Below are 18,649 nucleotides of genomic sequence, written 5' to 3' on the forward strand. Positions count from 1 at the left end.
CAGTCAGGATCTTGCTACCAGGCTCCCTTTGCCCTGCCTGTCAGGAAGAAGAAGAAATTGGGACAGTGTCATCTGGAGTCCAAGTCTCTTTATTTAACAGCCCGGCAGGATCAGGTAGCAGTATAGGGTTAACAGGTGGATAGCACAGGCCTGGGGCTAACAGGTCCTGTCTGGCTATTCAGAGCACTGACCTCAACTCTGACCTTGAGAAGACATCAGCCTCAGGGGGAATCCAGATACTGGGCATGGGTAGGGCAGCCAAACCCTCCCCCAAATCCAGCCAAACAAGCTCTCCATGAAAAGGTTTGCTCCCTGGCCTGACAGGGCTCCTTCCCCAGAAGTTTTTGCCAGGTTGACTCAACAGTGCTTAGGAATGTGTCCCTTTCCTAATACATGAACTTCTGGAACACTAGCACAACAGGGTCCGTGACCACAAGCTATGGACATCTGGGAGGCTCCCATTGGGCATCAAGTGGCGGCAAAGGGCAGGGCTGTCTGCACGGGCTGAGAGCTGGGCACACAGAGTAGCCAGGCGGCAGGGTGTGCCACAGGGTTCTGAAGGCGGGTGGCCCTTATGGTAGAGAAACCAGAAGGTCTGGAAGAGTTGCTCATTGTCCCGCATGCGGTAGACCAGGTTGTGCCAGGAGGCAGGCAGTGCATCTGGAAGTCCATAGGTTTCTCGAGCCCTGTAGAGGAGTTCCCAGTGTGGTGTGGCTTTTGGTGCATTGGCCTTGGTCAGGTTCAGGATGTAGGTCTCATGGTCTAGGACCACATGGGAGCTTCCGGGGTAGTTTCCATCTATTTGGTAGACCCGGTAACCTGCAAGAAAGGGTTGAGTGGTAAAGAAGGGAACAAAGGCAACTCTGGGGAGGACCTGCCTTGGCTTCCATCCCTTCTGTCACACCATCTTAAGGATAAGGAATGCTCCCTTCTGCCTCACTCACCAGGGTTAAGGTTGATATAGGTTGTAGCACTGGGCCCCAGGAAGGCTACAGCTAGCGGCCGGCTCAGAGTCTCCTCATCATAGAAGATCTCAAACTCATCCACATGAGTGTGGCCAAAGAACTGACCAGCCAGAGTGTTTTCATACCTGGCCAGAGACACAGTGACATTAGAAGATTGTAAGGAGGTGGAAATGAGGGTGGGTAGATCTGGGGAGTTAGGGTGGTCGTTCTCCAACGTGTTTAATAGTTCCTCCGCTCCATGGAGAAGGTGAAGATTGTGAGGTGCTTGAGGAAATTGCTTCTCTTCTCTCCCTCCGCCCCAGACAGGGTTTCTCTCTGTGTAACAGCCCTGGCAGTCCTGGAACTCACTTTGTAGACCAGGCTGACCTTGAACTCACAGACATCACCTGCTCTGCCTCAAGGTAAACTCACAAGGTCACACCCTGCTCTTGAGGGGATTTCAACACTTCAGTCTCTACATCCGAGCCCTCTATCTTTTACCTGTCTATAATTTTGTAATAATTCCAGCTCCAGCTCTTGAGGCAATGCCCTGGAGGAATGTGGCCAATTATATGCACCTGAAAGGAGAATTATGGGAGTTATCAGAGCACTGAGGAATCCAGACAGCCTTGGGTGGATATGAAGGTCATCAGAGGGTGACCATGGACCCCGGGAACATTGGAGTTCCAGGAAGTGAAGTGACACTCTTCTGTCCCTGTTCACAGGTCTTAGCTCCACAGCAGCCTGCCTCTTCCCAACCCCCACTGCACCTACTCCACAGGGTTCATCACACTCCCCCTTACTTTGTCTCCTCGATTCTCAGCAGCCTGAAGCTCCTCCACCAGCCACTGGAGTTGACCAGCCGGATCTGTGGAGTTGATCAAGAGCCAGAAGTTCTCACGGGAACAAAAATTCATATTGAGAGAGATGAGGCGGAGGCCAGGGCGAGGGGTAAGGGCATAGAAGCCCCCAATTCTGAAACAAAGTAAGCAAGAGGTGTCAATACTTGGACAGTCCTAGTCCTGTACGCCTGGTCCTGTGCCAGGCAGAGGCACACATGATGTCCTCTCCCACCTCCAGGAGCTCCCATCCTAGCTGAAGACCAAAGCAGCAGTAATTATAGGGCTCCTCTGAGTAAAGAAGGCCCAGAGTGCTGAGGGCTCCAGGAATTCAGGACAAGAGATTCAATGAAGCCAGAGAGCAAAGGCCTTTCTGAGGGAAGATGCTGTGAGCCTGGTCAAGTTGAGAAAAATGGGAGCTATTAAAAGGGGAAGGGAATTCATTTTAAAGGGAGAGCCACCCTAAGCAGACACAAGCTGAGGTGCAGTGAGGTTGCACTGCCAGCTCTGAAAAGAGGGTGGCTGGAGATAAGAAAGGGAAGGTGGGGTCAGGTTAGGGAGGGCAGTGGGGAGTGCAAAGGGCACTTGTTAGAACAGAGTCTGCCCAGTTCCCTCCTCCCTTTCCCCTTGTCCAGCTTTCTGCTCCCTTCCTGGGTTTCCATGGACAGTAAGTACCTGAGGGTCTGAAGGGCATCCGCTGGTAACCAGGGTTTCCAGGCCTTGGCCATGGCTTCATAGAGCCATTGTGAAGACTGGTTCCCCTTTATGAAGGGGGGAGGGAAGCCATTGACAGGAGTGCTCTCGTGGTTGCCCACAGCAGGGTACACCGGCACAGGCCCCACGAACTTCCTCACGAGGTCTGTAATGGTGGTCAGGGCCCTCAGCTGGTCCTGGCGAGACTGTTGCCAGACATCATGGGCAGGGATGTCTCCTGTCCAGTACACCATATCAAAAGGACCGGCAGGGCCCAGCCCTTTCAACAGGCTCTCTAGAGTTCGAAGGGGCAGGTCACACTTGCTGTACTCGCCCCAGTACCCAGCACCTGCCTGGGAGTTGGGTGGCCAACCAGAGCTCCGGCGGCAGCAGAGTGGATCTGCACAGTTAGGATCTGTGCCCTCCAGGTAGTCATGATCCCAGTGTAGGTCAGTGAGGAAGAGGACACGGCTGACAGGAGCACCTGGGGCTGGTGGGCTCGGCGGTTTGGGGGGTGGCTTCGGCACTGATGGCAAAGAGATGTTCCAAGTTGAAAAGATGTCCCAGTGTCCACAGGAGGGGCCCAGAAGCAAGCCACAAATTTCAGATGGGCTCAGAACGGATCGTGTCCATACCTCCACCATATCATCCTCAAAGAGATGGACAGCTGACTGGCACACATTTAGTGGTGCTATGTTCAGCATCTTGCACATCTTGATGGCCATAGAGCCTACCCGTGCTACGTTGGGCTCCTTCTGTGGTGGAAGGAACCAATGATGAGAGGTCAGAGGCAGAGCAAGTGAACCCTGGCCACCACTCCACAGGCTTCCATGTCTAAATCGGGGCTAGGATGAACTCAGTGTCACCGTGATAAGGACGCCTCAGTGCCTCCTACATAGTGGACTCAGGTAGCACCAAGCCCTCACCTACCTACTCTTTAGCTCAGGGTCCAGTATCATTTCAAGCCTAGGATTAGCTAGCTGGCTTTCTCAAGGCACTGTCTATACTCTTACTTTACAAAAGTCACAATGGGGTAGTGGTTAACATGTATAACATGTATACATAGGAAGCACCCTCTATAGGGAATATATTGGACCCGGGGCATATCAGTTCTCCTCACCCTCCCCGCCGCCCCCCCCACCCCACCCCCCCTCCCCGCATTCCACCGCAACCGCTCACCTTCAACCCGTAGTTTAGAGCAGTGAATAAGACTTTGCAGGCGGGGCAGGTGAGGTTCTGCCACCCAAAGGCATTCTGAAGCAGGGGCACTATAGCATTGGATTTGACGGGATGTCCTTGGGCATGAAGAGGATAAGCTCTGGCAGGAGCCCAGAGAATCATGCTGTCAAACAGAGCCAGCACTAGCGCCAGGCCCAGCCCCATCCAAACGAGTCCCAACTTGGGTGCCGGTAAGGACCTCTCCAGCCTCTGCTCCCAGCCGGCTCTGAGGTGGCCCTGGCCAGATGACACTCCGTGGTGGGGCATTGCCAGGCTTCGTAGACAGGACTGGATCACCCCTCCAGGCCCCACAGGCCGAGGCCCTAGCTGGCACTCGGGCCCCGGGTAGCGCTGGACACAGTCGATTACCCTTCGTTGTGGTTGACTGATCACTCAGCAGCCAGCCACAAAACAGCTCCTCCCCTTCCTGTTCCTCTTATTCCCCAGCAGCCGCGGGGAGTGTTGTCAAAGCTTTGGGGGCGGAGCAAAAGGGGGCTTGTCGGCCTTCCCTGATCCTGCCCCTGACACGCCCCATCTCTGCGGGCAGCCCTGAGACGCTGGTGAGAGGCTGGTGCACTTTGCAGTGACAAATGCCTTCGCTTTGAGCGACTGCTGCGCGGGGCGCGCTGGCCAGACTGCCCGGTGTTTTCGGGCTGGAACTGGTGGAAGCCCTTAGGAGACTCCCAGGAGCCTTCTTGGTCCGTTTTTTACTTTCAGATTCCTAGAATAGATACCAGGCTCAGCTGTCTATTTAACTCGGAAGGGAGACTTCAGAGAGAAAGGGCTGGGGTAGTGATCCTTCTATTGAGCGGACTGACCTGCCATGGAGGTCCCTCCCCTGGGTTTCCACATGCGCTGCCGCCATTACAGCACCCCGAGCCACTTAAGGTTTTGTTAATGTTACTTTATTTTAATTGAAAACTTACTGTTATTAATTTTATGTGTATGGGTATTTTGTATGTATGTGCACCACGTGTGTGGTGTCTGCTGGAGGGCGTAGGATCCCTCGGGACTGGAGTTATACATGTCTTGAGTCGCCATGTAGGTGCTGGGAATTCGACCCAGGTCCTCTAGAAGAGCAGCACTATTAAGTGTGGGGCCTGCCCTGGAGTCTGGTCGACTTACCAGAGGACATATCCTTAAAGAGAACCGACTTTTCTCTCCTAGTAGCTATTCAATGCCAACAGCTCCTTAGCTGGGAGTGGGACTTCGTTGCCCCAGCACCCAGATTGGAACTTTGTCTAGCCTGAGCATCCTGTGCATGCTGTCACAATCGCTGAGTTCATTGTATGCAAATTCCTTGTATCCGGAAAACAGCTTCCTTATAGTCATCCACTGCCCCTGGCTCTTTCAATCTTTCACCCTCTCTTTCAGTTCTTTAGCCTTGTGGGCAAAAGTGTGATATAGACCCTATTTAGGGCAGATCACTTTGAAGTCTCTTGTTCTCTGTGTTGATCAGTTGTAGGTGTTGGTATTAACTCTCATCTGCTTCAAGAAGCTTCTCTGTTGAGGGTTGAGAAGTGCTCTCTAATCTACGGGTACAGATAAAAGACACTAGAGTCATTTAATTACTCCGCCTATTTAGCAGCATGATAGTAGTAGGTTTTTCCCTAGGGCCTGTGACCTATCTAACCACAGGTCCTTAGCCCTGATAATGGTATGGGTGCCCTGATAATGGTATGGGTGCCCTGATAATGGTATGGGTTCCATCTCATCTCACGGAGGTCTTAAATCCAATCAGAAAGCAGTCACTTAAGTGCTTTAAGTCTTTTGTTTGTTTTTTTTACTTTAAGACAGGATCTCACTGTGTCTTGGCCCAGCCTCCACAGTGCTGGCTGGCTTTACAAATGGGTGCCAGGCAACAGTCTCCTAGTGTAGCTTTATCTGAGAATCTGATTCAGAATTCTTTGGATAGAAGGGACTTTGGGCTCACATAAGAATGTCATTTCCTTCCTTTTAATAAAAGAAGGGTTGGGTGTGCTCCTATAATCCCTGCACTTGGGAAGTGGAGATAGGAAGATCAGGCATTAAAGGCCACCCTCAGTTACAAAGTCAGTTTGAGAAGTTTGAGTCCACCCTGGACTGCACCAAAGTATGTCTCAAAAAAAAAAAAATTAGGAAGAGGAATTATAGCCCCAGTGGTAAAGGGTTTAATTATATTGAATTCTTTAAATGTGCTAAGCACTAGCCTGGGCCCTTTATAATGACTAATTTTCAATTCTCACCCCAATCCCAAAAATAACGATAATACCACCATTCTTGAGCTGGTTACCAGCATGATGGCACACGCTGGTAATCCTGTCACTTGAGAGGTGGAGGCAGGAGAAACAGGAGCTTAAGGTCATCCTTGTCTATGTAACAAGTCTGACCAGTCTGAGCTGCTTGAGACCCTGCCTCCAAGCAAAATTAAACAAAACTATTGCTGTTCCCACTCTGCTGATGAGAAAGCTAAGACAAAGGCATTTTACAACAGCAAACTTAATCTATTGGATTCCTACAACAGTCTAAGAGTCCAAGCTATGAAACCAAAACCCTGCTAGTGGTTTTCTTAGAGGATGCATTTCATGGGACTCTCCCCCTGCCTTGTAGACTTCATTTCAGATAATCATGATAATTACCCAACAAATTCCAAGATTATATGCTGGGCTTCCCTGAGGGCTCTGAGTTAACTCAATTCTTACAACAAATTTAGGCATTAGGTACAATTTTCCTGCAATGTTTCCCAGGATCCTCTTGGATACTAAAGCTCAAGAATGCTCAGGCCCCTTCCTTCTATAGAATGGAGTAGTGCTGCACTTGCGTGTAAGTTACACACATTTATATACTTTAAATCCTGTATAGACTGCTTATTCTTAATAGTAACAATAGTTGTTACATTGTATTGCTAACAAGAAAAAAGTCGGTACATGTTTAGTACAGGCATTATCCCCCTACCCCCACGTTATTTCTGATCTGGTTCTTTGAATCTTCAAATACAAAATTCCGGGGGCTGGAGAGATGGCTCAGGGGTTAGGAGCACAGACTGTTCTTCCAGAGGACCGGGGTTCAAGTCCCAGTACCCACATAGCAGCTCACAACTGTCTGTAACTCCCATTCTAAGAGATCCGGACACCTTCACACCAGTGCACATAAAATAAAGTTAAATTATTAAAAAAATTCCATTTATTTATTTATTTTATGTAGCTGCATATTTTGACTTCATGTACATACTCGCACCATGAGAATGCCTCACAGTGCTTGGTGAGGTCAGAAGAAAATGACAGATTTCCTGAAATTGAGGTTGCCAGGGGTTGTTAGTTTCCATGTGGGCACCTGGAATCAAACCTGAACCCTCTACAAAATCAACAAATGCTCTAAACCGCTAAGCCATCTCTCTAGCCCCAAAGCTTTAGATTTGAACCGGAGACCAACACACTCAGAGCCTCAGAATGAATATAAAGATTACTTTAAACTGAAGGTACTTCAGTGATACCCAAAGATCTCTGTGAAGCTTCTGGTGGCTGAACGAAAGCAGACACTTCCAAGAAGTGAAGACTGCCCTGAAGTATACTTCCTGGGGGGCAGGGTGGAGGTGGTATATCTATTCAGGGGGGACTGACAGTAAACTTAGCCATAGATACTCACTTCAGAGACCTGTTATGGTTCTAAAGAGGCCATCAAAACCACAGCCACAGATGTGCAGACAAGCACATACTTTATCACGTCTTTGTCCCCCCCTCCCCCGCCCCCACCAGACAGGGTTTCTCTATGTTACTCTGACCGTCCTGCAACTCACTCTGTAGACCTGTAGGCCTCCACTCACAGAAATCCACCTGCCTCTGCCTCCCAGGTGCTGGGATTAAATTTGTGGGACACTACAGCCCACACACCTTTGTTGTCTTAAAAACTGTTTGTGATACCTAAAACATCAACAACAAACAAACAAAAAACAAAAAGCAAAAGCTATTTGTTCTCCTCCCTAGAAGCTCTTCACTCCTTCCCTGTCTTCCTTTCCCTCATTCCCTTCCTTCCTTCTTCTTTTTGTTTATCTGTGTATGTATGTATGTATGTATGTATGTATGTATATATGTATGTATGTATGTATCTATGTATGAATGTACATGTGTATGTATGTATGTATGTATATCTATCTATCTATCTGTCTGTCTGTCTGTCTGTCTATCTATCTATCTATCATCAGTCATCTATCCTCTATTTTTGGGATTGGGTCTCATGTAGCTGGTCTATGCTAGCAGGCTTCTGATGTTCAGGTGGTTACATGCTGCCTCCCTTCTCTTTGTTTTGGAGGGCACCTTCTCTCTACCATCTCTTGCTGTCTCTGAACCCCGCTAAGTAGTAGTATTTCCTTAGACCAGCCTTGGCCTGTACAGAAGAACCCTTATGATCTCCTGGGGCATCTGGTTCCCCCTTCACCTTACATCCCTGATTGCTTTAGTAAACTGCATGTCCCTGAAGTCCATGAAACAGTTACTCAGTGGTGATTTGGGCTTTATACATATCTTCTCAAAGCCCACTTTGTGAAGGCCTGAAGTCATTTCTGTCAATTGAAGCATTTCTACCTCACTTAGACCATCATTTAAATTTTTTTTCTGTCAATGAATTGCTTTCATCTTGTTGTATTTTTTCCTCAGAATATTAACAGCACTGAGCAATAGCTAGCAAATTCTCTTATCATTATAATTAACATTTTCCATGCATTTTCCAAAAAGTCTGATTCACAGGCCAGATGTTATGGCTCACCCTTGTAATCTCAGCACACGAGGTGAGGCAAGAGGATTGCTGTGGGTTTAAGGCCAGCATGAGCAACACAGTAAGCTCCAGGGCAGCTTGAACTGCGTAATGTGACCTTGTCTCCAGAAAACAACCAAAAAAACACAATTCACTAAGTCAGTTAATACATCCCTTTTTACTACCATGTCATCCTGTTTTGTTAGGACCTTTCCTGAGTGTCCCTTAGCTGCTGATGGGTATTGTCTTTGTTACCAGCTGGGTGGTGAGTGACCCATCCTCTTCACCCCCATGTCAATCCAGCATCTGCTTTCTCAGAGCACTCCTAGCACTGACACCTGGAGATCAGGCTTCTCAGGACCACCAACTAGAGATGAACATGCAGGAGGGTTATTATGGGTTGCATTCAGAATCAACATCTGAAAAGGGAAGGAAGGAAAGAGGTTTGGGTGAGTAGAGTCTCTACAGAGGCCTCAGCTGATCCTACAGCAGATTTTAAGGAGGCAGCCTTCAGAGCTGTCCCAAGCAAAGGGAAGGATGCTGGATTTTTATTCTTCTCTAAGTCGGTCAGTCCCAGGATGTGTGCTGCCTCTGGAATGGATGTGGCCACAGACAAGGTGACTCTTACAGGTAGAGGGTCATTCAGAAGCTGAGGGTCATGGCCCATAGAGCAGCAGATGTGCAGAGGGAAATCTGGGCCACACATAGTACCCACTACACCCTCCTTCTCAGTGTCTGTCTTGGTAGAGGGTTCCAGTATAAAACCTATGCCATTATGAATAAGGCTGGTGACGAGAGTGGCAAGAACTGCCTTATTCGTAAACATGCTGGTACCTTGGAACCTCTTGTGGGGTTGTCTGCATAGTGAGCAGCACTTGGGGGAAGGGTTGTTGCACAAAGATTCAAGGCTTCAGAGTCTGGAGAGATGGCTCAGTGGTTAAGAGCACTTACTGCTTTTCCAGAGAACCCAGATTCTATTCCCAGAATCCACATGGCCACTCACAACCATCCATAACTCCTCCATGGGATCCTACATTCTTTTATGATCTCCCAGACACCAGGCATGCATGTGCTATCATACATACATACAGGAAAAACATTGATACACATACAATAAAAATAAATAAATCTTAAAAAAAAGACCTAAGGCTTATATAGTCCCTGTCACCACGGGATTAGGTGTCAAGTTCTGGGAGTGGTTGGTCAGTGTGAGCTGTCTGAATAGGGCTGAAAATTTCTAGTTCAATTTGAGCAATTTGTCTTTGTTTGTTTTATTATTTTCTAAAAAATAGGGTCTCATGTTGCTCAGTCCGGCTTCAAACTAGCCACGTGTCTTGGATGAACCTGAACTTATGATTTTCACGCCTGCCATTCCCCAGTGCTGGGATTCTTGGTCTATGCCACCAAGCCTGGTTTTCTTGCAGTGCTGGGAGTCAAACCTGGGTTTTTGTGCAGGATAGACAAGCAGTCTACCACGGAGCTAATTCCTACCTTGGGGTAACTTGGTGAGCACCTGTTTATGGTGCCTGGGTTCTCGGTGGCAGGGGACCAGTGTAAATTCTGCACAGGTGGCCAATCAACTCTTCAACTGCCCAGGAAACTACAAATGGACTCCAGAAGACCAAAGCCACCATCTTCGAGTTGAGTGGGGAAAGGTCTCCCTCCTGTGGAAATTTTAGGGAGTACTAGTGAACTAAGAGTTATTTAGAAGCAGGGAATTCCAACACCCTGAAATAGACTCCCCTGTAGCAGAGGTGGTGCTGAAGCTCTTAAGGGGGGCTTTATATTCAGGCCACCTGGGTTTGGATCCTAGTTCTGCCGCTGACTATTTGTGTGACTCTGAACAAAGCACGTCATTACCTAGCCCTTCCGATTTCTGGGATTATAGGTGTGTGTGACCACAGTAAACATGGCATGATTTAATTGATATTAAATGTCACATGTAGTTGTCTGGCGGGGGTAGGGGAGAGGAGAGATAAAATGTTATATGAAATTTGGATTTTAGTGTCAATAAATGAAGTTTTGTTTTTGTACAGTGCCATCCTGTTCATTATGCATTATCTGTATCAGCTTTGACACTATGTCAGAGATAAGTAATCCCAGCAGGGGTAGTATGAGTCTCAACACATGCAGCGTTTGTGCTCTTAGTCTTTATAGAGAATGTTTGCTAAGCCTTGTTCTATTTTTTTTTTTGAAACAGGGTCTCACTATGTAGTCCTGGCTGGCTTGGACTCAATCTATAGACCAGGCTAGCTTCAAACTCAGAGCTCCTCCTGCCTCTGCCTCCGAAGAGCTGGGATTAAAGGTGTATGCCATCACATCCAGATAGATTCTGTTCTAGATTTGGGAAGTAGTCACATTGTCTTGAAGAACATTGGAATTGCTCTAGTGGTGGGAATGTAGATAGATAAGCAAAGGTGTAAGGTTCAGTGTGGTGCTTCAGCACATGCAGTGTGTATCTGCATTGCCCAACAAGTTTGTAATTCAGATGTCTACACTTACCCTGGGGGAGGGACCACAGCTATCTGAGAGTGAGGAATTGGTGGTGATGAGGAGATCTGGAGACAGAGGGTCAGACCAGAGTGACTGTCTTGCCACAGTTGGCATCAAGATGACTGGGCAGCTTGTGCCTCCTCCATCAGCATGAGGAGGCAAAGAAGCCAAGTTCTGCTGGTTCCTGTCAACACAGGACAGGAACCATGGACACACGATGTCACCAGCATCTGCGATGATCTAGTCACTGCTGTCCATTCAGAGCTGCCTCACAGCATGTATGGCATGAGATCCTCCCCTGTGCCCTGAGACATTGCTGTCTCCAGCTACACAGTTCCACGTGGACACCTCACTTCTGGTGACTCAGAGATGTGTAATGGGAACTTGATGTAGAAAAGAATGTTTCAACCCTGAGGGCTGAACAAGGGGAAATCCAGTTGGTAAACCTAGAGATTTTTACATTTCTCACCATGTCTAGTCTCTGAAGAAACTGAGCCCTAGAGGCACTTTTCCGCCAGCTGTGAGCATACACAATGGCTCCCACCCCTACTGCAGTAGCTCTCTGACCTCATCCATACATCTAGTCTAGCTGGACCTGCTGGCAAAGGCCTGTAATTCCAGCTACACAGGAAGCTGAGGCAGGGGAATTACAAACTCAAGTCCAAGGGCAGCCTGAAAAACTTATACCCTGTCTCATAATAAAAAGTAAAAACAGGCATAGGAATGTACCTCCAGCATGAGGAAGACCCTAGGTCTGATGTCAGTACCACAAACGACTCTCAAACGCCCAGTCCTTCTCCCTTTCTTTTTCTCCCTGTGTGTCCACCCCATCATGGCTTCCTGTCCACATAAACCATACTCTATAATCTAACATCATAATAGTTCTGTCACAGATACTCTCAGTTCCTGGGCCTCTTTCCCTCCCTCTCTTCCTTCCTTGACAGGTTCTCTTGTAGCCCGGACTGGCTTTGAGCTCTAATGTAGCTGAAGACGATCTTGAATTTCCAATCCTCTCTCCTCCCTCCACCTCCCAAATGCTGAAATTACAGGCATGTACCACCATGCCTGATTTATACAGCACCGGGGATCAAACCCAGGGCTCCACACATGTTAGATGAGCACTCTACCAACTGAGCTACATCCCTAGCCCCTTCTGTGGGGGCTTTCACCTCTGAAAGAATCCCAACAGGAAGAGACTCAAGCTTGCCCTTTCTGCTCCTGAACTTGAATAGCAGGAAAGAGAAGGCTCTACGGCTGACAATAAGGATGCAGTGCTAAAGTCATGACTTCACAGGGCTCTGCTTCAGGTTTCCGGTTGCCACGATCAATCCTATCTATCATAACCGGTTCACAACTTGGCAGATAACTTCATATTGCTGATTCCTCTGCCGCCACAACACCCACCCTGCTACTGCAATGCCCACAGTGATTTTTGCCTTCTCTATAATAGATAATTTAGGAGCCATGCAGATTAAAATTCCATCGTTTTAACACATTGAGCCCTACGTGATAGTCATCCTCTTCCTGTCTCCCGCCTTACACCCTAGAAGCCACAGTAAGCACCACAGCACTCACGGTGTGGTGTGCATCTTTTTCTCCAAATGACAAAACAGGTTCAGAGACTTAAGTAACTTGCCTCGGATCACACAGCCAGGAAGTAGGAAAGCCCTGTTCCCAGCAGTGCAGATACTCTTCCTGGTTGGCATTGCTCTGCATCTCACTCTGTTTATTCTCTTTGAACTATATTGGTTATCTCTCCCCTTAGTTTTACCATCCATGTTGAGTAACAGAAAGCTGCAAATGACAGCCAAAGTACTGAAATAAACCCAGTACTTATGCCTCTCTCATCGACTCTGCCCCATCCTCTTTCCCCACACCCCACTGAGAAACTCTTGTCAGAGATTGGCTTATATGAGCCCAAGATGTATTTCAGTTTGTGAAATAGTCACAGATCTCAAGATGCCATGTGACATTCCCAGACAGCATGCCTCAGGGTTACACATGACTATAAAGGTGGGAAACACATCACATTGCAAATAACCAAGGAACCATTCATTTTATTATTATTTTTAAGAGATTTATTTATTTATCATTTATATTTGTGTACAGGTATGTGCAGGGTGAGCTTACCACAGACCAAAAGCTGGTTCCCTCAGAGCGGGTGTTTGTGGAAAGCCCAGCTTGTCACATGGGTGCTGGGATCTGAACTCTAATCCTCATGATTGAGCAGCATATACTCTTAGCTGATGAGCCACTGTGAGAGCCAAAGTTAGGTTTTGTCTTAATTACTGTGCCTAAAAGATCCATGAAACAAAAATGCCTCTGATCTGCAAGCCCCTGGCCCCAGGAAAGACAGTTCCTGAAACGCTGGAGGCTGTGTAAGATAACAAGCCACATGTCTTCCCTCCCCTAAGCAAGTTCGTTTGACCCAGCTACACTGGAAGTGCTTGATCACACGTGGGAGGGAGGTTCAAGTCAGGAAATACGTCAGGATGAATGCTTGCCTCTGATTGGACCTGATGGGAAATACAGTGGATTGTGGGTTTGTCTTTTTAAGCCCCATGAACGCTGTGACTTGGGGTCATTTTATGGAAAACTGGAGATGGACCTGGCCAGAAAGTCCATCAGCCTGGCCAATATTTAATTAAAGCTTGCTTCAAATTTGAGTTTAAACGGTGGGAGTGGTCTTATTCTCCACCGGTGGGATTAACACTACCTTTCTGGCCTTTATGATGGGTAATTTGAAATCAGGAAAAGAAAAAAAGTATCTTCCACTCTTTGTCCAGATAAGAAGTAAGCTGGAGCTTGGACGGTCGTGGTACATACTTTTAATCTCAGTGCTCAGGAGGCAGAAGCAGGCAGATCTCTGAGTTCGAGGCCAGCCTGGTCTAGAGAGTGAGTTCCAGGACAGCCAGGGCTAAACAGAGAAATCCTGTCTAAAACAAAACAAAGCCCCAAAACAATAAGAAAAAAGAAGTTAGCTGGAGATGTTTAAAAATGACTGCGGGGATTGGGGTGGGGAAGTGGAAAGATGGTTCCGCAGTTAAGAGCGTTTATAATCCCTGCACAGGACCCAGGTTTGTTTCCCAGCACACACATCTTGAGTGCTCACAGACAGGCATTGAAGAAACCGGGACCATTAGTCACGAAGGATCATCTCATCGATGGAGGAAATGTATACCCTGTTTGGGTGGGAGCTCCACCTCAACCCCTGGCACCCTGGTATCCCTATACCCAAAGAATCTGGAATGTTTGGAAGGAGTCTGGTGGAAGCTCCACCTCAACTCCCCTCCCCTATCTCTTTCCCTAAACCCGCCCCTTCAAAGCCCACTACACACAGCTCCTCCCCCAGAGAGGCTCAAGACCACTCCCACAGGGTATATAAGCTGCATCCCAGAAAACAAGACATGTGGTTCATTCGATCTCAGCCCCGTCTTCTCTCTGAGGGGTCGACAATCACCCGGGAACGCTTTACCCAGTAAACCTGGGTTTTTCCAATTCGGTCTGATGCGGCCGAAAGGTCTTCAGGGTGCAAAAGACTTATCTTACCCGTTTTCCACCTAGAAGGCTGATGTTGTTAATATCTTGATGACCCTTGTTATCTGTAGGTACAGTCCTCATCCAAAGCCCCTAGAACGTTTATCCCAGACTCTCCTCCCTAGACATTTATCTTTAGCTTTGTTTCTCAATCAATAGAACCCACCCTTATGGGAAATGTTTCATGTACTATATAGCCTGGTGCTTTCTACATTATTTTGGTCAGAGACCACATCAGATCCTAGGCCCTTAAACTATAGAGCCCATCTTCATGGTAGAGGTCACATGTTCTTTGCAAGAGTTTTGATGTAGTCATGCCTTAAGCTTTGTTGTGCATGTGGAGTTGAGATAATTGTTACCAGGAAACTTTTTCCCAAAATTATACTGTACATAAATATGTCTAAAATAAACTGGCCTGGTGTCAGACTCCAGAAGTTTGACACAGGCTAGCTAAGTCAGGCTGAACTGAGCTTCCCTCTTACCTCACTTGGATGTTTCTCTACCCACCATGGTGCTTGCTGGGACCCCCATAACAACCATCTGCAACTCCAGGTCCAGGGGCTTTGAGATGCCCTCTTCTGACTTCTGTGGGTCCTTCAGATATACATGTAGGCAACACCTCCCATACACATAAAATAAAATAAATCTAAACGATATTTTTAAGCAGCCAAGGAAGTGGTCTAGTTCCTTATCTTACAAGTACGGCTTTGATTTCTACCTTTAGATTGACAAATTTCCACTACTCTAGCACAAAAGACATAGCAAACATCAGTGACAAGAAGTTGGTGATTTGAGTAAAGTCAGGAAACAGCACTACAGTCAGTACACAGGCCAATTGATTAGGGAAGCGTAATGATATTTGGATGTATAGGGACATTACTCTACTTCCACTCTGGTGTCATAGGATAAGTAGAACCAGCTGCTTTAAGGAATGATTCCAAGCGTGAGTGATGAAACCCAGTTCAGCCTGACTGTAGCTTCTCATCATTGTCCAAGCGAATCTGTGTGAAAGGGATCTAGGCAGACAGAGCTTATTTCATCTTTATTTCATGCCTCATAAAGCTCTTCCACATGTTGAAAGCCAAACATTGTGTGGGAGAGAGAGATGGGGAAATGAGTGGAAGATAAAGATCAAGCAGATGATGGAGGCTTGCAGTGAGTGGTGAAGCTTTCCTTTATTCCTCCCCTCCCTCCCTTCTCCCTTCCTCTTCTCTCCCTCCCCTCCTCTCCTCTCCTTTCTTTCCTTTTCTTCCTTCCTTTCCCCTCTCCCCTCCCTCTTCCTTTCCCTTCTTCTCCCTTCCTCTTCTCTCCCCTTCCCTCTCTCTCCCTTCTCTTCTCCTCTTCCTTCTCTTCTTATTCCCTTCTCTCCACTCCCTTCATTCCCTCTCCCCTTTTCTGTCCTTTTGTTTCTCCTCTTCCTTCTTCTCTTTTTTTTGTAAACTGTAGTATACACGTGTGCATGTATGTCTGTATAGAGAGAGGCAGGTGAGGACACAGCAGGGTTTGGTCATCATCTGCCATTCTTTTGGCAACAGGGTCTCTTGATTGCTGCTGTACGAGCTGCTGGCCTCCCAGCTTCTCTCTCTCTGTCTCCCACCTCTCTGTAGGACTGCTGGGGTTATAGACGCCACAGTCTGGCTTTATCTGGGCTCTTGGGATCAAAACTCGGGTCCTCATGTTGGTGTATCAAGCACTTTCTTTCCCCCTGAACCATTTCCCCAACCCCCTTGCCCCCCACTTTGTGTCTCCTTAAAGAGAACAAGAGATACTTTTGGTCACTCCTCACTGCATCTGAGTAAACTTGCCTTGGTATTCCCTTTGCATTCTCATGGCTGTGGAGTGTGGTCTGTAGAAGTTCAAAGAATGTGCTGAGTTTTGGAGTGACTCAAGAGTTCCAACTGATTTTTTATTTTGGTGTCCTTTCGGGACTGATGTATAAATATAGTTCCTGTGTTCAGAAGATGAAAGGTTCAGCTGGGGTTAATGTGACCACGAAAGGCTTAGGGAAGCAGTGGCTAACAGCTTTCTGTAGGATGCAAGAGGTTTCGACTGACATGGCAGAAGGGCAGGGAGGTCCAAGCAAGTCTGGAAACAGGTTCGGGCTCAGACAGTGACATTGACCTCAATTTAGATCCTTTTGTTGAAGTATGTTTGAATTACATTTAAAAACAGGCAACACATTTACATGAGTCTAAACTCAAAAGGTTCCAAAGGGTGTAGAGTGGAAAGTCTGAAGAAAATGGAGCTGTCTTCTTTGTTCCCAGCCGCCGAGCTCCTCTTACCTAAGGCAAACACTGCTAGCACCTGCTCTCTGTAGATATTCTCTGTGTTACCTTTGCTTGTGTGAGGATTCGTGAATGACACTTGAGAGTCCTGGTTTGTGCTCTCTGTGACTGAACCCGGGCACCTTTTTGTATTTCTAGCCATCAGTACAGTTTTTATTTGATTTCTTTCCTTTACCCACTTTTTTTCTTGAATTGTTGGATTTTTTAAGATTTATTTTTATTTTTACATGTATAGGTATTTTGCATGCATGTATTTCTTGCACATATGCATTCCTTGATGCCCACAGAGGCCAGAAGAGCGTTTCAGATCCCCTAAAACTGAAGTTATAGACAGTTGTAAACCTCCATATGGGTGCTGGGAAATGAACCTGGGTCTTCTGAAAGAGCAGCCAGTGCTCTTCACTGCTGAGGCAGTTCTCCAGCCTGATTGTTGCTGTTATAAATTTCTACGAATTTCTTTTCTCATAGAGAGATTGACCTTTGATACTGTTAGTTTCCATGTTGAACTGGGCAGCACATGGGAGAGAGGCAGGAGGGTTAGGAGTTCAAAGTCATCCTCAGCCATGCAGCAACATTAGTTAAGCCAGCCCGAGACTTTAGATAACTTGTCTCAAAACAAAACAAAACAAAACAAAACAGATGCTTCAATTGTTTTTTCTAGTTTTTTTCCTTTTAGCGGCTATTGGAATGCAGAACTTTTTAAAAGTTTAACTTTTATTTTATGAATTCTGTTTTTTTTTCTCCATATCTATTTTGCCTTTCTTCCAGAAGAAAAGAACTAGGAATGTCAGATGTGGTGTCTGTCACATGCCTGTCATACCCAGCTTGGGAGTTGGAGGTAGAAAGAGCAGGAACTTAAGGGCATCAGCTTCACAGAGAGTTCTAAGACAGCCTGGACCACAAGAGATATATCTCAAAGAACAACAAAAAGAAGACAGGAGCTGTTGCCTGTGTGGACCCCTCACCTGGACTTGGGTAGCATCTTTGAGCTCAGCTGGTCCCAAGTGCCAGAGATTCTGAAGATTATGGGCATTAGTGATTAACTAATGTTGTGGAAATATTTCTTGCTTCCTAAGAGGCTGGAACTTCTACTGGACCTCACAACTGCAGTAAATAATATACCTGAACTATAGTTATATCATTTTGTGAAAGTATTCCTAAGAATACTTCAAGTGCTAAAACCATCTTGGGTGAACTGGTCTCCGGCCATGTAAACTAGCCATAAATTCCTATACAACGTGTCCCTGACCTCAAGGTTCTGAGAACAGCCTTCCCAGTGCTGGAACTAAAGGTGTGTGACTCTATTTTTCTTTCTTTAGATACAGAACACTTCCTGTCCTGAGCTCTTGTTCTGGCTTTCCTCCACGATGGACTTCAACCGGTAAGTTTTAATAAACCCTTTCCACTTCCCCTGCAAAAGAAGAAAAAGAAGAAAAAAAAAAACACTTCATGAATTCGAGCTTTATCCTCGTGCATGAACCATGCTAATATTCTCCATATTGTTCCAGTTTTAGTATATGTGCTGCCAAAGCAAGCGCCCTCTGCTGACTTTGATACCAGTAGAGCAGTCTTCCTGATTTGGAGATACGACGCCTCATCCCGTGAGACACTTTGACACTCATCCCCTTTATTTCTAACTTTACTTCATTACCAAACTGTATCTCTTCTGCCTGCAAAACCTTTTCATCTGTTTGTTTTGAGACAGTTTTTCTACATAGTCGGGGCTGTCTTGGAATTAACTTTGTAGACCAGGCTGGCCTAGAACTACAGAGATCATCCTGCCTCTGCCTTTTGAGTGCTGGGACTAAAGGCATGTGCCACCACCACACTCACTCCAAAAATGTATCTTAACTCTTATCTCTGCTGATCACCTCTGTAACTGTGGGCTTAGCCTAAGCTACTGTCATCTCTT

The 18,649-nt window shown here is 46.8% G+C and overlaps 1 protein-coding gene and 1 non-coding gene across 2 annotated transcripts; both read right to left on the reverse strand.

Moving 5' to 3' along the window:
* Nucleotides 1-73: 73 nt before the first annotated feature.
* Nucleotides 74-4,113, reverse strand: Smpd1 (sphingomyelin phosphodiesterase 1). The gene is made up of 6 exons (XM_052713383.1): nt 3,656-4,113; nt 2,459-3,231; nt 1,748-1,919; nt 1,446-1,522; nt 945-1,090; nt 74-819 (listed from the first exon to the last, which is right to left on the reverse strand). The coding sequence occupies exons 1-6, from the start codon at nt 3,959-3,961 to the stop codon at nt 410-412; spliced, it is 1,884 nt and encodes a 627-aa protein (XP_052569343.1). The 5' UTR covers nt 3,962-4,113; the 3' UTR covers nt 74-409.
* Nucleotides 4,114-18,168: 14,055 nt separating this feature from the next.
* Nucleotides 18,169-18,275, reverse strand: LOC128095762 (U6 spliceosomal RNA). The gene has a single exon (XR_008213371.1). It is a non-coding gene; the product is annotated as a U6 spliceosomal RNA (small nuclear RNA).
* Nucleotides 18,276-18,649: the final 374 nt, after the last annotated feature.

Source organism: Peromyscus californicus, unplaced genomic scaffold (assembly GCF_007827085.1).
Source record: "Peromyscus californicus insignis strain IS unplaced genomic scaffold, ASM782708v3 Scaffold_4__1_contigs__length_199733344, whole genome shotgun sequence".
Lineage (NCBI taxonomy): Eukaryota > Metazoa > Chordata > Mammalia > Rodentia > Cricetidae > Peromyscus > Peromyscus californicus.